Source organism: Lactuca saligna, chromosome 4 (assembly GCF_052625555.1).
Source record: "Lactuca saligna cultivar CGN05327 chromosome 4, ASM5262555v1, whole genome shotgun sequence".
In the NCBI taxonomy this organism is placed as follows: domain Eukaryota; kingdom Viridiplantae; phylum Streptophyta; class Magnoliopsida; order Asterales; family Asteraceae; genus Lactuca; species Lactuca saligna.
Window position 1 is genome coordinate 144,947,992 of NC_136420.1, and position 25,659 is coordinate 144,973,650.

The following is a 25,659-nucleotide window of genomic DNA, read 5'->3' on the forward strand; positions in this document are numbered from 1 at the left end:
GAAGGAGTTTTGTCATGACGGCAGGCTTCAGGAGTAGTAATGCTTATTTCTGGATGGGTGTGTTAGAATCTATCTAAGATTAGCCATGGAACATGTGTTAATGGATGCAGAGGGTGGCGTTGACTTGAGGATGAGACCGTGGGATGGTAAGACAAAGTATTGTAAGGCTGTAGGGAGCTACAGCATCCATGAGTTAGTACGAAAGGGTGTGGTGATACTACCAGGGGCATACTATTCGCCAGTTAGCGAGAGTGTGTGGTGACATTACGGGGAGTCGTAGTCTTCGTTAGTTAGCAAGAGGGTGTGGTGATACTGCGGGGAGCTGTAGTATCCACTAGGCAGTGAGATGGTGTGTCGATATTGCAGGGAACCGTGGTACTCACCAAGCAATAAGGGAGCATTATGGAACTGCAGGGAGCCATAGCTTTCACTGGTCAGAGGGAGAGCACTATGGATATATGGGGAGTTGTAGTTTTCACTAGCCAGATCATGACACATAAGAGTTCTTAGGCTTGTGTAGCCTCATCAATTGAATATATAGGATCTTGGTGGTTGAACCAAGGGAGAGACCGAGGTCTCGATATTTGTCAAAAATCGTTATATTCTAAGTTGAGTCGTGGTTAATTATTGAAGTGGTGTATGCGTGTATTGCGAATCTTCGGTTACGAGTTGACTACCAGATTGGAATTGATTGGTTCCAATTTTGATGTTGACTTCGACTATCTAGCTTGAGTCTGGATTCTTTCCTATGTTTAGTAGGAAAGATGAGGTTTCAGATCGTAGATGGGTTCATTTTGAGAAGTATTATTCTCCATCAGATGTATCAGACCAGAGTGAGTTAGTTCATCGGTATGGGAAGAACCGCGAAACGCATGGAATCAGTGGTTGCTAGACGACAGAGGTCGAAGGTGAGACGATTTTAGATAAATTGTAGTATTCGCTTGGGGTAAAGTGAACTATGTGACTTGTGTGTCGCGATGAGCTGAGATAGTTATTGTGAGCAGGAGGGTTGTAAAGTCATTCTATTGGGTGTGTAAGGGGTATCCCTTGGAGACTCAACCGTTGGGTCGAGAGCTATCATGGTACTCAGAGTTCGGAGTGTTATATCCAAGTTTGTTATTCGATGAGCGTTTATCAGGTTGATATTCTGCATGGGTGGTCTGTCGGGTAGATAGACCACTATTGTTTCCAGTTCTGGAGAGTTAGAGCAGGTACCTTCACGGAAAAAGGGTTCCGTCCTTCTTCGGTTTGGGAATTTCTATTTGGTTTCGGATGTCTTGGGTGAAGGATTGTAGAATGTTAAGAGATTTTCCAGTTGTGCTTCGCGGGTTGTATGTTTTGATCTATGCGAACAAAGGGAACGATTTCGAGGGCGAAATCTAATTTAAGTAGGGGAGAATTGTAACATCCTGCTCCAGATTGTTTCATGATTTAAGGCCTGTGAGCCTTAATCGGAGTATGAGAAGGTTTTGAGTATTTGAACGAGAAAGGTTTAGGCCTTTTTGGGGTATGGGTAAGGTGGGTTGTATGATAAAAGAGTTCGGTTTGTGCTTTAGATCCCAAATGTATTGTTAAAGGACCAGGTGCAGGCTTTTCATAAATTTTGGATTTGAGTTTGAGTGGGCTTTAGGAGTAATAAACTTGATAGAAATGTAGGTCTTCTCATTACCTTTTCGTGGATATAAGGATCGTCGGAAACAGATTTATAACAAAGAAGTTATAGCTTTCAAAAGTTTTGAGGTTTGCAGGCTTAGCTGATTACGCTTCGCATACACAAAGTGTACGTTGGGCGTAATTTTGGAGTACACTGGGTGTATTGACTAAGAATGGTCGCGAATGTTCATTAGAGTATGCTGGGTGTACCAGATGAACGTTGGGCGTATGCCAAATATACTTGAATGCTATTTTAGAGTCTTGGACCCTATTTAATCTCCTTATCACATAACCTAACTCTAATATCTTCAACCTCCATCCCTCTAAACCCTAGAAATCGACCCTAAGCCTCCATTTGAGTGATTCTTGAGCATTTTGGTGATTTTATGAGCTTTTGGTACATATTGTGGAAGAAGGAGTTCCTTGAGGAAGCATTGCTTTGCTTCAAGCTTGTGGATCCAAGCCCTAATAATGTTGATCTAGCTCCAGAAAGCATTAAGTTTGAATCTTGGTGGCTTTCTCATGTGGATCTAGTGGGGTGATCACATTTCATGTTTGGCTTTTGAAGAAGAAGGAGCTTTGAAAGAGGATAGCTTGAGCACCCAGTTTTTGGATCTATGTTCTTCTCTTGTTGTTGCATCTTCCAGAGGTATCAAGTTTTGAACTTGTTTATTATTGTGCTATTTTTTTGTTTTTGGCCAATTTTATAGTTTTTGGTCCCAAAGCTTGAAGCCTTATGAGTTGTTGAGCTCTATAGCATAATATATGTCCCTTTGAGTATATGTAGTGGTGTTATGCCATAAAAATCTAATCTTGGATGTTGGAATCAAGCCATGCATGAGATAGGAGGTTTTTGAAATAAGGAAGTGAGTGTTTTGGGTGTTTGTGACCTTTCCAGCCAAGCAAAACCTTAAAGTGACTGAGTTTATGGAGTAAGTGCTATTAGGGAGCCAGATCTGGGGATTGACATAATTTCTTAATTGTTTAAGACCAAATGAGTAGAAAGAGTGAATCCGGGGAGTACGTTGAGCATAATTCATGTACGCCCCGCGTACTACCCTAGTGTCCCCGATGGTCAATATGGATTTGTGAGTACGTTGAGCATACCAAGAGAGGTACGCCTGCGTAACATCACTGTGGACTTTTGGGATTAGTCTCATTTTGGGCCTTGAGTGTTGGTCTCGCAGTTTGGACTTGTTACAATAGAGTTTTGGAATTAGAGGATTATATATATATATATATATATATATATATATATATATATATATATATATATATATATATATATGTGTGTGTGTGTGTGTGTGTGTGCTTTGGGGCCTTGAGTTGGGCTTGCCATTAGATGTGAGATACTTGGGCATCAGGAGATCCCATTTATTATTGGGCCTTGGTGGTCCAATGGGTTCTAGGTCATTAATGGGCTGGTTAGTGAACTACCTTTAGAACTAATGAGCGAGAGTTGGGAATTAGTTCCTAATTAGGATAATTGTGGATTTTGCATAGAGTTAGAGGTCGGTACGTAGCAGCAGCATTTATAGGGGCTATTCATCATTCGAGGTGGGTCTTCTCACTATGAATTACCTAGGGTGGTATCTGTGTGTGGACCAGAAGGTCATACGTGTTTTCTTGAGATTATGTGTTTTCTGATTATATATGTTATGTGCTATTTTGACCGGACCGGAGGGTCCAATGATTTATGAGTCCAGAGGGACCTCAACCAGAATGGACTGGAGTGTCCAACGAGCTAGACCGGACCAGAGGGTCCAATGAGCTATGGGACTGGAGGGTCCCATTGAGACACCTTCAACATAGGGTCGTACAAAGTATAGACTCGAGTGGCAAATTGTTGTTTGTGGTATTTTGGGGATCTCACTAAGCTTCGTGCTTACCATGTTATGTGTTATGTGTTTTAGCTTCTTATCAGGATGGTGAGAAGGCAGCAGCTTGATTGTACACACCCAGGAAAAAAGAGTCATGAATGTGGATCCTGGATTTTCATAACTACTTTTGAAAAAAAAATTTCAAATATATTATGACATCAACACTTGAGATTTTGGGAATTATTATATGTGATGTTGGCAATTTAAAATTGAAAATTTTGTTTGAAAATTTATGGTGTTACAATTCAAGACATAGATCTTGGTCCAAAATCCATAATACTCCAATCCAAAGCATGAAAACTGAGATCTAGGCCCTATACACCAAATGAACACGTAAAGTCTCAGACTTTCCCTCCATGCATGGCCTTTTGGGGATTAAAAGGCCAAAATGATACCTTAAAGATTGCATGGGGATTCCATGTCCATAAATTTTGCACCTTTATGCCATAAAACCCCTTCAAGACTCCAGATCTGAAAGGTAAATCACTTGGGACATCTATTTCCCAAGGACTAAGCTACTTGGACCGAAAACTCAATAAAAGTGGAGATGAAGAGATCTAAGCACACATTGGACAAGTTAGCAGTTTTTTACCTTTATTGAACCAGAAATGGAGCTTAACTTCTGGATCTACTCTCTTCTGCTGGAGTCATCTAGCTTCATCTTCCTCCACAACCTTCAAAAGCGCAACTTTTCTCTCAACAAGGTCTCACAAGCTCACGCAAGGATCTAGGATTTCATGGATAGGGTTTTAGGACTTAGAGGTTGTAAATGAGGCCAACTTTTAGGTATTAATGTGATTAAATAGGGTGCAAAACCCTAAAATTAGGGTTTCACTCAACCAGCCTACTCGTCGAGTTAGGACTCCTAACTCGTCGAGTAGGTCTCTTAACCCGTGTCCAAAAAATAATTCCCAACTCGTTGAGTTTTCTTATAAAAGGGAATAAATTTTGTTTCAAATACATACTAGGAACCGGAGTTACAAATCTCCCCTACTTATTTTAGACTTCGTTCTCGAAATATGTTGCGTTTAGAAATACTTCTGGGTAGTGCTCCCTTATCTCGTCCTCCTGCTACCAAGTCCATTCCGATCTGTTGCGGTGCTGCCAGTACACCTTCACTAACTCAACCCTCGTGTTCCTCATATACTTTGTCTTTCTGTCAATGATGGTTACCGGTCGCTCGATTTAGTTAAGGCTGTCGTCCACCTGAATATCCTTTACAGGCACCACTGCGGAGTCATCTACCAAGAACTTATGCAACTAGGAGACATGAAAGGTGTTGTGGATCTGACTAAGCTTGACTGGCAGATCCATCCTGTACGTTACCTTTCCCACCCGAACTATAACCCTGAACGAACCAATTTACCTGGGGCCCAACTTGCTCCGCTTCCTAAACCGGGTGACACCTTTTAAATGTGACACCTTTAGGAGTATCATATCTCTTACCTTAAACTCCAGGTCTGAACGGCGCTTGTCGGTCTAACTTTTCTGCTGACTCTCAGCCAATCTGAAGCCTGCTCTGGACCTGTTGGATCATCTCAGTCATCTTGAGTACCAGTATGGTACTCCCCATGACCCTCTATCCAACCTCACCCCAACATCTCGGCGTTCTGCACATCCTCCCATATAACATCTCGAAGGGAGGACGGTCGATGCTGGTGTGGTAGCAATTATTGTAAGAAAACTCTACCAAGGGAAGATATGTATCCCAGCTACCACTGTAGTCTAAGACACACCCCGCAACATATCCTCTAGAGTCTGGATGGTCCACTCACTCTTACCATCCGTCAGCGGGTGAAAATCCATACTGAAGTGCAGACGAGTGCCCAACTCGTCATGAATTTCTTCCAGAATCTGGAAGTAAACCGTACATCTCGGTCTGAAATCAATGAAACCGGCACCCCACGTCGAGCTACTCCCTCCCTGATGGAAATGGCGGGAAACTTCTTGGCTGAAATGCTCTCCTGGATCGAAATGAAATAGGCACTCTTGGTCAATCGATCCATGACGACCCAAATCGAATCCACTCCACGTGCGATCCAGGGAATCTTCGTGATAAAATCCATAGTAATATCCTCCCATTTCCACACAGGGATATCCAACGGCTATGTCTTGTCGTGAGGCCTCAGGTGCTCGACCTTGACCTTCCTCGAGCTCAAGCACCGCTCCACGTACCAAGCTATGTCCCGTTGCATGCAGGCCACCAATAATCAGGGGGAATATCCCGATACATCTTCGTCGCCCCTTGATGAATAGAAAACCTCGACTTGTGGACCTCATCCATTAGTACCTGGTGTATCACACCCCAATAAGGAACCTAGACCCTTCGATGCACGGTCAGCAGCCCATGAGTGTCAAAATTATATGAGGCCACCTGGCCTACGATCCGCTCACGTTTCTGATGCTCCTCCTTCATTCCCTCAAACCCTGCCACTTGGATCTACTCGAAAAGTGAATTCACCACTGTCATCCTCAAGCAGATGACTTTGATTGGGGCTGCCTTGCGGCTAATTTCATTGGCCATGACATTGGCCTTCCGCGGGTGGTAAAGGATCCCACAGTCGTAATCCTTTACCACATCTAACCACTGACACTGCCTCATGTTCAAATTCGACTGATCCATGAGGTACCTCAAGCTCTTGTAGTTCGTATAAATGGTACAATGAACCCCATAAAGGTAATTCCACTAAATCTTGAGGGCGAATATAGCCACCCCCAACTCCAGATCATGTGTCGGGTAGTTCGCCTTGTGAGGCGTAAGGGATGACATGCCCCCTCTGCATCAATACTGCGCCCAAGCCTGTGATGGATGCATCACAGTACACTATAAACTCCTCAACGCCCTATGGCAGGGCTAAGATCGGTGCCTCGCATAACCTCTACCTCAAAGTCTCGAACGATGCATACTGCCTAGGCCCCCAACGAAATACAGTGACCTTCTTCGTCTGTCGGGATAGTGGTTCCGCTATCTTGGAGAAGTCCTAGATGAATCTCCAGTAATAGCCTGTTAAACCAAGGAAACTTTGAATCTCAGATAGAGACTTTTGAACCTCCCATATCATCAAGGCCTCCACCTTGGCTGAGTCGACCAAAATATTGTTTTGGTTGACAAGGTGCCACAAAAATTGCACATCGTACAACCAAAACTCACACTTGGAGAACTTTTCATACAAACTCTCCCTCCTCAGGGTATCCAACACCTCCCAAAGGTACTCCTCGTGCTGATCCTGCATCTTGGAATAAACCAACATGTCAACAATAAAGACTATCAAAGACCGATCCAGCATCGATTTGCATATACGGTTGATGAGGTCAATGAACGCGACAAGAGCATTTGTGTGCCCAAAGGGCATCACCATGAACTCGTAGTGGCTATAGCGTGTCCGGAAGGCAGTCTTCTATACATCCTCATCTCTGACCCTCATCTAATGGTAGTTTGAATGCAAATCTATCTTCGAAAACCAAGATGTCCCCTGTAGCTGGTCGAAGAGATCATCAATCCTCATGAGTGGGTAACGGTTCTTCACCATTACGTTGTTCAGCTCCTAATTATATATACACATCTGATGTGACCCATCCTTCTTCTTCACAAACAGGATCGGAGTTCCGCAGGACGAACTACGCGGCCTGATAAATCCCTTGTCTAACAGCTCCTGCAGCTGTATAGAAAACTCCTACATCTCCGGAGGAGCCACCGATATTGTGCCTTGGCTATCCAAGCCACACCAGGAACTACGTCAATCTTGAACTCCACCTATGTCTCTGGAGGTATCCCAGGAGTTTTCTATACAGCTCCTGCAGCTGTATAGAAAACTCCTACATCTCCGGAGGAGCCACCGATATTGTGCCTTGGCTACCCAAGCCACACCAGGAACTACGTCGATCTTGAACTCCACCTATGTCTCTGGAGGTATCCCAGGAAAATCCTCCAGGAAAACATTCTGGTACTCCCGCACAACTGGCTCATCACTAGCGGTCCCCTTACCTACCTACCGGGTATCCATAATCTAGGTGACATACCTTGTACAACCTTGCTGAGGGTAGCATCTAGGCCTCACTGCTAAGCACAACGCTAGTCCACAATGTGTCCTTTCAGCCTGAATCACCGAGTCTCTCCCACTTAGGGTCCTGACAAGTACTAACTGTTTCGTGCAATCGATCGTTGCCCCATTATAGCTCAACCAATCCATGCCTATGATAAACTTGTTTCAATGCAAAGGAATGGGAACCATGTCCATGAGGTAATGCTGTTCATACATCCTCAAAAAACAATCTCTATAGATCTCCAATGCATGGACGGATCGGTCGTCAGCAATATCAACCTCTAAAGTGCAATCCAACATGCCTGAAGGCACAACAAAGTTCTTGTCGACTGCAAGCGATACAAATAATCAGGTATCCCCTAAGTCAAATAACACATGTACGTAGATACCGTTCACATGGAATGATCCTAAACAAAACCCATAAAGCAAAGAACATAAATATCATAACCGACATGTAATAAGACTTATGGAAAAGAAAACATACTCATCATCACATCGGGTGCAGCATTTGCATCTTCGGCGTTCAGATGGAAGGCTCGGCTCCTCATCAATGGAGCATCTGACTTACCCTGTCAGCCATCTGTGATCTGTGGGGTCACTGGAGCTAGCGACGCCACTAGCGCTCCCGATGTTAATCTTGGGCAGTTGGCCTTTTTATGGCCCTTCTTATTGGAATGAAAGCAAATCATGTATAATGTCTGAAAGTTGGGGGTAAAGGCAGTACAATGACTACCAAATTGCTCAAGCTTTCCACACTTATTATAGCCGGAAGACCCCAATCTACAAACTCCCTCATGAGTCTTGTCGCATTTCTTACAGTGGCTCTGGCCCTGTTGGCCCTTCGACCTAGAGTATGATCCCTTGGTTTTCTTCCTTGAAACTCTAGTCACTTGCCCAGCCTCCACCTTCCTCTTCCAGATGTGCTCTATATCAATATCTCTCTCTCTCTCTCTCTCTCTCTCTCTAGCTATCATATCCTTAAAATTCGGGAATGCTGAGTAGCTGACATGTTTCCGGATGTCAGCTCTCAGCATATCATAGTATCGGGTCTTCCTTATCTATTCATCAATTGCACGTTGAGGCACCAGTCAGGCCCTCTCCCTGAACGTGGCGGTAATCTCCGCCACCGACTCAATCGTTTGCCTCATATCAAGAAACTCCCTCGCCAACTGCTGAATGTCCACAACTAGCACAAACTCAACCCTAAACCTGGTCACAAAGTCCGAACAAGTCATAGCCTCAATGGCCAAGGCTCCCAACGCATCACTGACTGCCTCCCACCAGTCACTAGCTTTGTCTCTCAAACATCCTGCAACATACCAGAACTTTATCCCCTTAGGGTAGAAGCTCATCAACATTGCAGACTCAATGTCTGCCATCCATCTCTTGGCCAGGATGGGGTCCTTCACCCTATGAAAGTCCAGTGCACCACATCCCTAAAATTCCTTGAAGGAGAGTGTGCACATCCCTGTCTAGCTAAATGTCATGTCACTCCGGAATACCCTGAGGAGACCCTTCATCAGCTTAATGATCCCTTCCTTGATCGACCTAAAAAATCACCAGGGTCACCGTAAGGATGCCTCTCATAATATTAAACGCAATGAACTCGCATAATCCATCGTTAACCGAGTCCAAACCCGCACCCAAACCTGAACCTGAACCTAATCCAGACCCTGAACATCCTGCTCTGTGATGTGTCACCACCATTCTACAACAAATCACATAATCTTCAGGGCCATACATATTCTCGAGAGGTCACACACTCTACAAGTTTCCTGGTTCTATCTTAACCCTCCTTGACTCGAGTACGGATCCTAGGTTTTCAGTAGTAGGGGTCTATACTACCTTCCACATCTAGTCATACTTTCCTCAAGGATTTCCTTGACTTACCAAGTCCCTTTCACTACTACTGCTCATAGTGCTAATCTCATCCTAGTCTTATCCTAAGGTAATCTCTGACCCACTCTCCTCCATCAGTTGCATAAGAAGTCCCTACTATCTCCCCTAACTAGCTCACGAATATTATTACATATTACTAAGACCAGATAATTCTTCGAATGAAAGACCCTGCCCTATAATGGTTGGAAACAAACAAGAGCTGCAAAATAGGGCTAGACCTAACCTTCTGAAATTATTTAGTCGTCATAATATGTAACTTAACATATTTTTTTATTAATTATTTAAAGATAACTAGGATTCCTAAACCACAAAGCAAGCAACACTTGGGAATTGAGTAACCCAAACCTAGCATATCCTATCCAGACTATCATATCACTAACTAGTCATTATTATCATACAGTTCGATAAGCACATACAACCGACACATAAGGCATCTTCCTAAATCCTTAGCCTTAATCTAGCATGCGGTTCTCATATAATAGTCAAATAAGGCATCCTTCCTAGATCCTTAGCCCTAATCTAGCATGTAGTTCTCATAATCATATCACATATCATAGCAACATGTATAAGTATCTTGGGGAAAACTTACTTGAGCTCGACCGTTTGCATGCATCACACACCTTGTTCTTTCTCAAAACTCTTTATTTTAATATTTAGAAAAACTATTTTCTTGTAAAAATCCTTCAAACCCTCGATTTGAGTCCAGACACCTCCGAAGGTGTGTCTGAATCCCTCAAACCAAGGCTCTGATACCAACTTGTAGCATCCTAAAATTCAAGACCAAAAATTTCATTTTTAATTTAAATAAATCATAAAACAGATTTTTTAAAACATCATGAAGTTATCCTATATCATAAAAATCCATAAGTCATATATCTCAAAACAAGTCATAACATAATAATATCAGAGTACAAGATCCGGATAACATCATAGTGCAGAAAATCGTGGTGTGATGCGCTGCTATCATGTCGGCACCTTTCCCTTTGAAGAAGAAGGACTAGAAGAAAAAACTGAAAACCATAAGCACAAAGCTTACTGATTTCCCCCATCATACCTCATAACATACAATAAACATATTGTCTAATATATTCGGGTACTAGCCTACCCTTTCGGTCTCTTTCAACCGATAACTTTCCTAGCATATCAGGTTGCTGGTCTACCCCTTCGATCCTGTCAACCAATAACTAGCCTAGCATATCAGGGTTCTGGCCTACCCCTTCGGTCCAGTCGACCGATAACTTGCCTAGAATATCATGGTGTCGGCCTACCCCTTCGGTCCTTTTGACCGGTAACGGGGACTATTTCACCCCTACCTCAATCATGTAATCTCCTAGCACATAAACACATAAATCTCATACTGCCCAGCATATCAGGGTGCTGGCCTACCCGTTCGGTCCCTTTTAACCGGTAACCGGGGACTATCCTACCCCTCTTAGCACTATCACATAATCTCATAGCATACTAGCACATATAACATAACAACTAGTGGCATACCAAAGAATTATCAAAAATATATTTATTTCAACTATAATCAGCTACTAGTGGGCTGACATTGGTGCCTTCGACCCACTTCTATTGGAAGGTAACTCACCATGATAGCTGGGAAATAACTGCAAAGGATCCTGCTCAAAAACTGATCCCTCTCAGACTCCTATACATAAACATTTTCTTTAGTTACCCTTTTTATACTTATAACCCCTTAAGGATCAAGTTTGTCAAAGACAAAGTCAAAGTCAAAACCCTGGTCAAAGTCAACATCTGGTCAAAGTCATCATCTGGTTAACTCAACTCGCCGAGTTGGTCCATCAACTCGTTGAGTTCCATGGTTCATAAAACTTACACTCGTGATCCAACTCATCTAGTTCTGTCATAACTCGATGAGCTCCTCATATCCATGGTATCAGGACTTTCCCATTCTACTCTACGAGTCATCTTTAAACTCGTCGAGTTTTTCCTTTTACATAATCGGGACATTTCATCCCAACTCATCGAGTTCCTCTATGCACTCGACGAGTTCTTCAGTCTGTTGGGACATCTTAATAGATTAAGCTCCTATCATTCAGATCTGGACTCCATCCTTCTTCTACACACTGAAAAAGGTCCTTTTAAGGTAAAGTTTCCAACTTTACCCGTTAATAGCTTCCTTTAATTGGTTTAGCTCAAATCCTAATCCTTTAAGACATAGATCTTGTTCCAAAAGCCATAATACTCCAAACCAAAGCATGAAAACTGAGATCTAGGCCCTAGACACCAAATAAACACGTAAAGTCTCAGACTTTCCCTTGATGAATGGCGTTTTGGGGATTAAAAGGCCAAAATGATACCTTAAAGCTTGCATGGGGCCTCCATGTCCATAAAGTTTGTACCTTTATGCCATGGAACCCCTTCTAGACCCCATATTTGAAAGGTAACTCACTTGGGTCGTCCATTTCCCAAGAACCAAGCTACTTGGACCGAAAACTCAATAAAAGTGGAGATGAAGAGATCTAAGCACACAATGGACAAGTTAGGAGCTTTTTAACTTTATTAAACCAGAAATGGAGTTTGATTTCTAGATCTACTATCTTTTTCTTGAGTCCTCTAGCTTCCTCTTCTTCCACAAGATTCAAAAGCACAAGTTTTCTCTCAAAAAGGTCTCACAAGCTCACACAAGGATCTAGGATTTCGTGGCTAGGGTTTTGGGACATGGAGGTTGTAAATGAGGCCAGCCTTTAGGTATTAATGTGTTTGAATAGGGTGTAGAAGCCTGAAATTAGGGTTTCACTTAGCCAGCCCTACTCGTCGAGTTGGAGCTCCTAACTCGTTGAGTAGGTCTCTTAACCCGCGTCTTAAAAATAATTCCTACGCGACGAGTTGGGGTCTCCAACTCATCGAGTTATCTTGTAAAAGTGAATAAATTTTATTTAAAATACGTACCAGGAACCGGTAGTTACAATTAAGACCTTTATAGCTTGCATGGAGTGAAACTAACCCTAAAGACTACATTTTTATGACTCAAGACCCCTCATAAGGTCTGAAAGGATGACTTATTGGGTAAATATGATGCTATGCTCAAGAATCACCATTTTTGGGACAAAACGTGTCTTAAAGGATGAAATTTCTAGATCTACAAGATTGAGTGATCAGTATGCAAACTTTATATCTCCTGGAGGTTGCTAGCAAGAAGAAAATCCCGATTCCATGATGCTTCCCAAACTCTAAGCTCTTCTCACCATTCTCTTCTTCTTCAAGAACACTTCTAAACACTCCAAAGGGCTCCAAAATGCACTCTTTCGCTTAGGGTTTGTTTGGGGTCGTTTCTCACAGAGGGAGGTTGAAGAAGAATTGAGATATGAGGCTATTTGTTCACGTACGCCCCGCGTATGAGGTGTACATCCAACGTACTAGGGCGCGCCCTAGTATGCCTAGTGTACATAATCTTCGCTCAACGTACTACACCTGGGTGAAATTACTATATTGCCACTATAGGCGATTTACAATCCTTTCCAATCCCAAGGGCTAAAAATGCAACTTTAATCAAACATTGGGTTAAAATTGAAATTACCTTGACATGGGATGTTACAAAAATATACCTAAAAAACCAGTAACATTTTTATGTATTTAGCCCATTAGTTCTCTTCACATGTGGCCCTTAGATATTGTATTTAACCATTGTTAATGCAATTATCTCAATTGATGGGAAATATCTCATCCAATACACAAATAATTGTGAAGAAGGACTTGGCTAGATCAAAAAGAATTTAAGTGTTCACTTTCAGATGAAAGATCTCAGGCAACACATGCACTTCTTAGGATTAGAGTTGAACCATACCGAAGATGGCATCATTTTAGACTAACGAAAATATTCGACATATTTGCTAAATAAGTTTGGGATGCTTCATTGCAAACCAATCTCTACAACAATGGAAATGAATGTTAAAATGTGTGAACATAAAGGAAAAGATCTAGACACAACAAATAAAATGACATTTAGTAACACAGAAAAAGTGTCACTGAAAACCAAAAAAGTGCCCAAAAAGACCCATTTGGCAATCAGTACCACTAGAAGTTCTACCACTAAAGGCTTTTAGTAGCACTTTTAGGTGATGTTGCTACAACCCTATTGGGTTTTGGTGACACTTTTTTTATGCCACGATAACATTTTTGGTTTTTATGACAATTTTTATGCTACTATATAATCGCTAAAATAAAAGTAATTTTTATGCATTTAACAACAATGTTTTTACCACATCATTTAAATTGAATACAAAATAGTAATAAAAACAATTAAGATAATAAATGCAAAATAATAAATCATTACTTAAATTAAAACTTAACTTGTCTTATAACAATTTTGTCAATATTTAAAATAAAAATATCTTCCAAAAGGCTTAATAATTCTAAACATAGTGCTAGTAATTGCTCAAAACATTAAACTATCAAACTAAATTCTTTTTTGGGAAAAACATGAGAAAGTTAACATGAATGTGAACTTTGCATAGTTGCTCCTCTTGTTTATCCAACTATGAACATTTGCATATAAATTAAACACAATAAATCACATCAATTTTTTTAAGAAATATTATACTATGAATCATTTCTGTAATTTAACCCAAAAGTAAAATATAACTTTAAAAATATAAAACTAAAAACCATTTCTATAATTTAGCCAAAAAGAAAAATACATGAATTTAAGACAAATCTTGCTTTTTCTACATTAGTCATTGAAGTGCCAATGTATTATTCTGTCACATTAGTTGATTCTGACTCTTGACTCTGACTTTATTTTATACGATGTTACCAAAGCTACTAATAGTGGATTAAATGGTTTTGAGAAATCATCTTCTTCAGAAATGGATTTTTTCAGTAATTGCATTATTCTCTGTGTTTATATCATAGTTAAGAAGGGAATGACTATTTTTACCATGGTGGTTTTCCTGAGTTCTCGGGGATTCACCTTGTCGAGTGTTCAAAGATTACGCATTTGTTGAAAATGATGGTGGAGATTATCAATGACTAGTTCATATTCCTTGAAATAAAATTTTAGTTTAGTAACATGTTCCATTTTTTACTTTAACTGCTATCACAAAGTTAAACAAAGAAATAGTTTCAAAAAAGACTTTCATGTGATGAATTGATGTCTACTTTAGACAACATAATCTGCTTCAGATAAAAAAAACATCTTTTGCAAAGTTATAAATAAAACTCCTACCTCTTATACTAGAAAATGTAGATCATGTAGATAAGAATATGGTGCATATTTGTATAGGAAAGTCCATGGATTTTATTTAATTACCTTCTTCATGTAGATAAGAATATGTAATATTTGATCATGAAGTGGAAGCAAAGTCGTGAGACAAGGAGTTTTCTCTTAATTCCAAACTACAATCGATGCATAAACAGACAAACAAAGAGAAAGAGAGAGGGGGGAAATAGAGAGAGAGAGAGAGAGAGAGAGGGAGAGAGAGAACTGACTCATTTCGAGCCTATAGAAGTAGCACCCTCCTCCTTTCGTCGATAATACGAATTTTGTTTCTTTAATTTAATAAAATTGACTTGTCAAATGGATATTATAGATCATAAAACATAAAAAAGTAATTAACTTTTGAAAAATATCTTTTTTTTCAAAACCCTTTCTTCATATCTACACTCTTCTTTATTTAAACATCTACTCTCCTATAATTGCAAAATGTTGTGAGACTAAACAATCTAAGCATGTGACATTATTGGATTAAATTTGTTTTATGAAAATCAAGGAACTGGGAATCACATAATAGAAGGGCTAACTAATTTAGATAAGAACATACCACTATCTAAATCAAAAATTAAATGCAAACTATTATTACTAAAATCCAAAAGAATATAGAACAGTTTCTCACCCACAACCTATGTCAGAAGTATTGTAAACTACAATAGCAACAATCTAGTAAGAAAAATAAAATAGCAATACTAAACATCTTTTTGTCTTACATTGTCTTACTCTAAACATGACCAAATATACATGAACCAAAAGAACGAATATCTATTGCATTGGGATAACAAATATTTTGAAAGAAAATAGAAACCATCTAGTAAATTGATACAAAATTTAGTTGTGAAATCATAAATTATTAGTGACTTAGTCATTTCATCAAACATTTGGTGGTCGGACTTTATCCCAACTTAGAAAAGATGACCAAACCTCATACTAGAACTTGTTATTTAAAGAATTGTATATATTTGAGGAGGACTAAATTTTAGAGATAAAAGGTTTAAGGCAGATGGTGATGGTGGTGTTGACACATGTACTACCTACCTCCCATATTTGTTGTCCACTTTCGACTTTTAAAATCTTTATTCTTCAACTTTGACCTTAAATATTTTTGTTTTTATATATAATACTTAATGTAAAATATATGAATGAGTTGTATTTTAAATGTCTTTTCATTATTATAAGTTTCATCAAGTAATACATAACATAAATAAAAATATTTAAGTCCAAAGTTCATGAATAAAAACTTCAAAAGTCAAAAGTAAACAATAATTATGGGACAGATGGAGCATATTAGAAAGAGTGATCCTCATCTTCTGTCGCTGGTTCTTCTAGATTCCACCGGTTCTTCTGCTCTGATTCCATTCGATGCTTTGATGATCAAAATCCATTATTACATCTAGGGTTAGAACGAAGGAGTTGTGGTGTTAATTGAAGCGTAAGAACTCGAACTCAAAGTTTCTCCTTGCAAACCGGAGTTCCATGTTTCTCCTTACATTCATAAAGTGTTTAGGGGAAAACGATGGTAAGGATTTTTGTGTTGGGTGGAACTAGGTAACAAATTTCGAGATTAGAGGGAAATAAACTTGAAAATGTAAATAAACACAACTCCTTTTTGGTTTAGCGGCAATGTGGAAATTGAGATGGATATAGTGTCACAAAAGAACATGTGCCACTAAAAATATTACATAGTGGCACAAAAAAAAGTATGCCGCTAAAGTTTTGTGCCAATAAATAAGAATATTACACTAAAACTTTGTACTACTAAATATAATTTTATTTGTGGTGAGAAGTTACCATATATCGGAGGACTGTAGGAAGTCTTATCTACCAGACCTTAACACGACTAGATCTTTCTTTCGAGTTGGTGTAATGAGTGATACATGCAAAATCCCAAGACACAACATATGGATGCAGTCCGTAGAATTTTAAGGTATGTTAAGAATACTCTTGAATGTGGTATCATGTTTAAGAAAAGTATCTGGTTATTGTGATGCTTGTGATGCTGACTATGCGGAAGATGAAGATACTTGTCGATCAACAACATGGTATGCTTTTATGCTTGGGTCTGAAGTAGTTTCTTGGTGTAGTAAGAGACAACATGCGGTATTGCTATCTACTACTGAAGCAGAGTAATAAGCGGTCATATTGGTAGAATGTTAACAGAATTTGTAGATTCAAGGACATGATATGGTGTAAAATAAGGGAAAAATGACTTAAAAGCCCAACGAAATTTTCAAACCATTCAAAAAACGTCAATCATGTTTTGTTTGTTCAAAAAAACCCAACGAACTTAACATTTTTTCTAAAAAGTCCAACAAAGTTCTAAACCGTTCAGAAAATTCCAATTTTGTTTTGTTTAAGTTCGTTGGGTTTTTTTTTGAACAGTCAAAACATGATTGGAGTTTTTTAAACGTTTTGGAAACTACGTTGGTGTAACAAGTCATTTTATCGATACGGTAATAAGCCATATCATTTGTTTCTCTTATTTGACTTTAAGGAAAGTGTAACTTAATTGGGCTTTTTAGACAAAATGTTAAGTTCGTTGAATTTTTTTGAACAGACAAAACATGATTGGGGTTTTTTGAACGGTTTGAAAATTTCGTTGGGCTTTTAAATCATTTTCCCTCTAAAATAAGGTTATAGTGGCTAATTAAGAAAAACAAATATAGTAGTTGGTCACCTTGACACTAACCGATATTATATTATATTGCACGTATACTTGAAATAAGGATGAAACAATAAAATTACGTTTAAGATCACAATTTAAATGTATAAATTACAACAGAATTCACAAACACGATAGTAGAATATGGAGAGAAAAAAAAAAAAAAAAAAACGAGTTTTACTTCAAATTCCAAAAAAAATCTACAAACATCACATACTCAAAAACAAAGTTTCTATCTCATTTGGAAGTTCAAAGTCCTGAGGAAGCTCGCATAGAGGAAGGCGAAGAGCACACAAAAACCAACCAAAACCGCAGCAACTGGACCCATGAAGTCCATCTCAAAACCGTAGTAGTCTTTGATATACCATGTGAGAGTCGGGTCGGTTTCCATCCCAGGAACCTTGATGGTGTTAGTCACATCATGATATTGAGAAACAATGCATCCGTACACAGTCCACGCCATGGGGCAGATCCAGTAGTACCACACCCACCATCCAGGAATTTTCTAAAATGTCAAGAATTAAATAACAGTCAAATAACACGAAAGCCACTATATAGCTTAAGTTATTTTTCGATTTCATCACCTTTTCTTTAAGCAACAATTATTTTTATGCTACAAAAATCGGGTGTTGAAATTGAAAAGCAATCCAAACTGTAAACATGCAACATTAATTACAATGAGTTGATTTGGACTTACCGGTTGTGGGATATAAAACCCTGAAAAGATATTAAAAAGTAGGTAGAAACCAGCTGCGAATATTGCTGCTAATTGCTCGTTTGGTGTAACGGAAACAGTCATCATTCCATAGTATGTGAAGTAAAGGAACGAAAAGAAGTTGATGAAAAAGAGCCAAAAGAATTTAGCTGCAGTCCATTCGAATGACACCATGGTGTACACTATGAGAGTGTAGTATGTCGTTTGAAGGAATACATATGGTATCTCAACAATAACCTGTTATTCAAAGAAAAAGGTCATTAAGTTTGTAATTTTGTAATTCATAATATTTGTTGAAAATTAATTTTACTTACTTGTGCCATGGCATATGGTAATGAGGAGTACATTCCAGCAGCTCTTTCACGATAAAAGACTGTTCTTTCTGTTGCAACAACCGGCTGCACTGTTTGTGAATTGTTAATGCCAACAAAAAATATAGCTGCGTACATGGCTCCGATAATTGTGCTCAAATCATTGCTGCTCGTCCTGAAATTCGAAATTAAAATATTTAACGAATGGTCAAAATGGTGATTTAATATTTAAGGAAGGGTCAAAATGGTGATTTCAAAAGAAGCAATTAACTCACTTATTGTTGCCGACTTTCCAGAATACGGTTCCAACCAACAGTGCACAAAGCAAAGTGAAGAAGAAACGAACAAGGTTATAATCGGGATTTTGCCAATAACTCCGCCACATTTTCCATAAACAAGAAGTGAATTGTCCCCACATAGATTGAGCATATTGTGTTTCAAAGTGAAGATCTACAGCACCTGGTGGAGGCACACTCAACTCCTTCACCATAGCCTTGTTCCTCCTGTCATGCGTACACATGTTATAATTACAATCCGTTGCTCATTTTATATGTGTATAATTTATTCAGATTTATTGGCTATAATATTAAAGAGAAATTATTGCACGATCGAGAGTGTAAATAGGTTGTTGGGGAATCCTTGAGACCATTTTCCCAACACACAATTTAGAAAACTGATTTGTATACAATAAATTTTTTCGATACACAACAATTTATGTTTTATAAAGTTGTATTGTATAATATTTTAATGCACAAATTATTATGCATTATTTTGTACCAATCAGTTCCCACAATTTATATCATTAGGTTTTATTGCTAAAAATGTAATAAAAGACATACTGTTTTAAAGGTGATGCACTGTAGTAGTCAGCAAAATCAATGCCAAGTCGCAACTCTGCAGCACCAGAGCTGACTTCCAACATCCATGTTGCTGGATTGTATTTTTCGGTGATCTTTGGAACCCCGGGGACTTCCTGATTATATAAAAAAAACAACTTAATAATATAGAATGTTTTGAAATTTATAGTTTATATATAATTAAAGTATGAATGTCAATATATACCTCAAAGTAGTCAATGATGCTTTGAGAATGCCTGCCTAATGGCCCCGCATAGATAACTTTTCCACCTCTTTTCAACAACAACAACTCATCAAACGATTCAAAGATATCAATACTAGGCTGATGAATCGTGCAAACAACAGTTCTCCCTGTGTCCACTGTGTTTCTTACAGCTCTCATAACAATGGCAGCTGCTCTTGCATCAAGTCCAGAAGTCGGTTCATCCATGAAAATAATTGAAGGATTTGCAACAAGCTCAACTGCAATTGTAAGCCTCTTTCTTTGTTCCGTTGATAATCCACTAACTCCTGGAAGCCCCACTATTGCATCCTTGATTTTGTCTAGCTCAACTAGCTCCATTACTTCCAGTACAAAAGTCTGAAACGAAAAAAAAAAAACTGAAATTAATTAACAACTAATGCTTCTCAATAATATCTTGTTTATTGTATCTTTATGTTGTTACCATTTTCTCTTCCTTGCTGACTTCTTTGGGGAGACGGAGGAAGGCAGAGTAGATCAAAGATTCATGAACAGTGACTGTGGGAGAGTGGATATCAGTTTGTTCACAATATCCAGAGATTCTTGCAAATGTTTCTTGTTTTTTTGTATATCCTGATATTCTTATATCTCCTTCGATATAACCCGTGTTTTTTCTTCCTGCTAAAACGTCCATCAATGTAGTTTTACCAGCTCCACTTACTCCCATCAATGCAGTTAAGACTCCAGGCCTAAATGCACCCGTTACATCTCTAAGTAAATGCAACCTGTCTTCCGTTACCCCTTGTTCTCTCATTTCCTGTTTAATCAACAAATAATCATTAAGTTCTTAGTTCCTAGATAAAGCTTTTTATCAACAATAACAACAACAACAATACCCTAATCTCCTATTAAAAAAATGCGTTCACATCTCCGTTACATACTATCTGAAACTCATTTACTATATATGATTGTTCATGGTAGCAAGAGAGATTAAAGAATTGAAACGTACCTTAGGCATATCGACAAAATAGTTCATGTCATCAAATGACATGGCGTATGGAGTAAAATGAAGCACCATGCCCTTCTTAGCAATGGCTTTAGCATCGGGTTTGACATCATTTCCATCAGCATGAAGTGATTTAAGTTCTTGGTTGGTATCGTGACCTTTCATGGCTGCAGCTTCTTCCTTGGAGATAATTGCTTGTGGCTTTCCAGGGGCTAGTTAGTCAATAGCAGAATCATAAAGGTTAGTTAGTGCAAATATCAGTCAACTTCAGGGGTGTCCATAAAAAACATATATACCTTCCAAATACATGAGAGCAAAGGTAAAGAGAATATTGAACAGAAACGTGAAACCAAGAAGAGCAGCAGCACCAATCCAGTAATGGCTTTCTTTAGTTGGGATGTCAAGGTTCTTTAGCACTGCGTACCCCATGCTTGTTGAATTATCTGAGCTCTGCCAAGAATTGAAATTATAGAGATATAAGAGAAAAAGCAGAATTGTTTATAAAATTCAACTTTTTCCCGAAATACCCTTTTGAAATTCAAATTGCGTTTATAATTTCCGACTTACCCTTATGTTCGTCCACCTAGGATCAAGAAACTCGTTTATCGCAAACGCCTTGAAACCATAAGACAAAGGCGAAATCCAGTACGCCCACTCCCACCAGTTTGGAATTTGAGTTTTAGGAAGGAGGAAACCACCCAACAGAAATATGAGCAAAAGTACAATAGATCCTCCTGTGTTTGCAATGTTCATCGTCTTACAAACCCCAGCAATCAGCTTAAACAACCCCGCTGCCACATTCTGGATCAAAAACACCAACAAAAGATGCTTGAAGAACCTGTAAATTAACCACATTCCATTAGTATATATAGTTAGAGTGTAAACATTGTCAACATAAACGCAATCGAAAAACAAATCAGTTAATTAGTAAAGTAACTACCTGCTAGCATCTGGAGCCATGCCAACACCGAAGTATAAAATCCCAGACCAGATAATACTCTCAAGCATAGATATAGGAATACGAAGCAAGAAAGCTGGAATGGTGAAAGCCCATGAAGGGTGAAACAAGAGGTCCCTTTGCTTGTAAACAACAGGAAGTCTCATGATGACAAGTGACAGATCAGCAAGCCCATTAAACATGTTTATGAGCAAACTGTTCAAAAGTGCCCCTACGTAGATTGCGCCATCTACTTCATTCCTGTGGTGCATTGTGGTCCGAAAATACAAAGTGGTGGCGATAAATGATAAGAAGATGATTTGAATAGACTTGAAAACGTAAATGAAGGAGTTTCTTTTCATTAGTAGCCACTCTTTATCCCATGAGGCTTTAAGGAGCTCCATTCTGGGGACTAAGTATTTTTGGAAGACGAGAGCAGCTTTATGGCTATTGCTTTTGTCATATGGAACTGCCAACTCGCTTTTCAACTTCTCCCCCACATGGAAACTCTTGAATTTCTCAGTAAATTCACTAACTCGTACATATCTATAGGGTTTCCCTTTATCTGCCCAGTATTGTTGTTGATCCTTTTTAGATGTAACCTATAGCAAGCATATATCGAGATACAAAATGTTAAAAATATTTGTAATGAAACGTTTCAGTGTAGAAATTTTGTTTGAGGTCATTCGGAAAATTCAGTAGAAATGCTTACCTCTTGCAAGAAGTCAGCGATACCCTTTCTCTCTGGACATACAAATCCACAAGTGTCGAAGAACTCAAGAACATTTTCTCGTGGGCCCTGATACACGATTTGACCCTCGGATAGAAGGATGATGTCATCGAATAGATCGAATGTCTCTGGAGCAGGTTGTAGTAAGGAAATTAAGATTGATGATTCGTTGAGGTGTACAATTTGTTGCAAGCACTTCACTATCTGAAAGGTAGTGGAACTGTCTAAACCCGTTGATATCTCGTCCATAAATAGAGTTTTTGCGGGTCCCACAAGCATCTCACCTGAATCCAGTATTTATCCTTTCAGCATTCTATCCATACAATACTTAATGTAAAAGAAATAATAAAAAAAATAAAAATAAATTAAATTAACCTGTGGTTACACGCTTCTTTTGTCCTCCAGAGATACCTCGTCTCATTTGATCTCCAACAAACGTGTCACGGCATACATCGAGGCCCAAAATCTGTTTGTTTGGTTTTAATATATATGAATATTGTTAGTGTCCTACGTTAACTTGATATAGTCTTTAGATATATGTTGGAGTCTATTGTTTCTGTTCCTCCTCAAGGATACTATATGCAAAGATTTAAGATAACAAAGATAATACTTACTCTTAGAGTGTAGTAAGTAATCAAACTGCTCTCATCCCCTTCAATGGCGGTTGCCTTCATGAAGAGGTCGACTTCAGAATCTGGGATGATACCTGCTTCCTTTTCTCTTCTTGCAAGCTCCGTTAGCATCTCTGTATTTCAACGTTTAGTTATTAATTAAATCATATCTTCTTGTTTTCAAGAATTGAAAAGATTAATTAGTATCACACTAGGTTAAGCTATACACATGACTATATACACTTGAAGTTCACCCTTCTTTTCATAAGGGTTCATTTGGAGAGAAAATCTACGACTTTCACATATCTAACTAACATGGTATCAAAGCGAACTAGTTTCAGAGAGTGTATTAGTCTCTCACATTCTGTTTTGAAAAGAAAATATGGGACATAATATATGTATCTAACTAAAAGAAAGTGAAGTTACCTAAACGAGATCCAACTCCTTGGCATCTTGCTGAGAAATCTAATGTTTCTCTTACAGTCATTTCTCCAACATGAATATCGTTTTGACTAATGTAGCCAGCTGTTCTTCGTGGTTCAAATTCATTGAGCTTATGTCCATTGTAAGTTATCTCTCCATCAACTTTTAAGTTTTTATCCAGTCTTCCTGCTAGAGCTAACAAAAGCGTTGTCTTACCCGATGATGGTGGACCCAACACAAGCGCCATCCTGTAACATACACAAAACTTGCATAAATTCACTTAATTTCCTCTTAGCATTTCACATTATTAATATTGTGCAAAATGGTGTTAATCGTGCTTTCGGATTTTGGTGTGTGACATTATACCTTGATGGTTTGATAACTCCAGAGACATCTTTAAGAATTTGTAGTTTAGCTTTCTGTGAGAAATTGATCCCAACAATAGCGAGAAGGGATTCAACGATATTTCTAGCAGCATTTGTGAGAGTTGGAAGTGCTCTATCTCCGACATGGCAATCGGCTTCTATTGAGAGATTTTGAAACCGAACTTCTACTGTTGGAAGGGAGATTCCAACCCTGAGATTAACCAAATACAGTAATATGTTAATTTAGTAGTAATCATTTGTAGACTTAAACACTCAAGAAATTGAGTATTTCAATAATTAAGACCTAAACAAGGCGATTCTACATTGTAGCAATCAGCAATGTGCTTTCTGTTTTTGCCACACACGAAAAAGTCAAACACAGATACGTAGTAATATGCAAACACACACAGTCAAAACCATAAACACATACATAGTTGTAGCATTGTACGTACCTTGAAAACCCCAATAACTATAGTCTATAGCAACTATATATAATTTACAATAGGATTATAAATAATGATACTTAAAAACGCATATTGGTTTATGAAGATGAATATTGAAAAGAAACAAATCTTTATATGTTTTCACAACCTACATGCATATATACCAAATATTTAAAAGAAAATGGAAAAAAAGTTTATTTTAAAAAGAAAAATCTAAATTCTAAATAAAAATATACATAAAAGCAAATGTGTAAAAAAGGTAATTCTCTAAAAAAAACCTATTTTGTAAAAACAAATTCGTAAAGTAGAGTTATAAAAAAAGATGTAAAAAAAATTGCAAAAGAAGTTAAAGTTTTAGTTAATAACATTAGTGAGAGGATAGGATATATTATATAATATGTTGGAAAGTTGGTATTATATAATATGTTGGAAAGTTGGTTATGTAAGACAGCAATATAATTGCATTTCCCAAGAGGAGTGTTACCCTTTTTAATATATTAAGTAATATATTAATTATATAAACCAAAGGCTACTATCCTAACTATAGCGGTATAGATGATTTTTTTTAAGGTCAATGATTTAATATCATTGATAGATGATATTTGTAATATGATAGATAAAGTTATAAATAGATTAGATTTGCATAAAATAAATAAATAAATCAATAAAACTACATAAATGATATTTAAGGCTTTTTATACTTTTTTCCCCACCATCGGAGAGTAGTAATTTTTGCATTTACAAAAATTCAAGGGGACATTCCAGCCTAAATAATAAAATTCTAGCCTTCTAGGGGGCATATCCATTCCTACTCAATATCGTTTTTTCATTAAAAACCCTTTCAAGTATCAAATCATATCAAAACCGGAGTTTTTACTTCATATATATGACTTGTTGTTTCAAATCTACTTATGTGAGCAAACTATTTGAGGCTATATGTCGAAACTCGTAGATACAATACAAGATCTTATAGAAGACAAAAGAAAAGAAAGAGAAAACAGGTGAATTGACTTTTGATGACTGATAAGGAGACTTACTTGTGAACTCGTTCCCTGAACTTCCTCAAGAACCTTTCGTTATCTTCTTCAGGAAGTGAAAAAATCTTGTCGATGAAATTCTGTCGAGCAACTGGGTCCAGCTCTCGTACATCCATCAACATCTGATCAGAATGCATTTCCTGTTGATCCGCCGGAATATAAGACTTGAAGATGGTGGTTCGTAGTCGACTGTAAGTAGGAAGTTTCTCCAGAGCAGCCCATCGCAAAGCCTCTTCATCTTCCATGGAGTGGCGACTGGTCCGGCCGTCATGACTACCACCTGCACCGGCGGAAAATGCATCTTCGATCCGCCAACTCCCGGCAGCAGTACTAAAACTCCTGCCTATGCTTCTCGCCACACTCTTGCGAAAGCTCGGTTTCCATGGCTCTTCCTCCATTTTTGAACCTTGAGTTTTTCGATCTCCTTAGATTTTCTCTTGCTAAAAAAAAGTCCTGTGAATGGCCGTTTATAGAATTCATTTCTAAAGGAATCTTTAGCCATTTGAACTATAATAATTTTATATGCGCATGTGCGTCAACGTTTCTTATAAAAGACGTATTTATTCCTTAAATTAAATAAAGCATTATGAACAAGGCAATTATGAACGCATTTTGTCGGGACTTTGACTAAATTAAGAATACATTTTTGGAGCGTCTAAACTAGGAATAG

General features: G+C 38.3%; 1 protein-coding gene across 1 annotated transcript; it reads right to left on the reverse strand.

The window, feature by feature from the left end:
- Positions 1-17,427: 17,427 nt before the first annotated feature.
- LOC145042911 (ABC transporter G family member 29-like) lies at positions 17,428-25,448 on the reverse strand. The gene is made up of 17 exons (XM_078991433.1): positions 24,990-25,448; positions 23,511-23,720; positions 23,148-23,392; positions 22,725-22,855; positions 22,486-22,576; positions 22,093-22,394; positions 21,384-21,982; positions 21,011-21,281; positions 20,740-20,893; positions 20,447-20,655; positions 19,922-20,254; positions 19,462-19,836; positions 19,239-19,372; positions 18,675-18,902; positions 18,403-18,574; positions 18,071-18,325; positions 17,428-17,878 (listed from the first exon to the last, which is right to left on the reverse strand). The coding sequence occupies exons 1-17, from the start codon at positions 25,385-25,387 to the stop codon at positions 17,606-17,608; spliced, it is 4,380 nt and encodes a 1,459-aa protein (XP_078847559.1). The 5' UTR covers positions 25,388-25,448; the 3' UTR covers positions 17,428-17,605.
- Between the last annotated feature and the right edge of the window lie 211 nt (positions 25,449-25,659).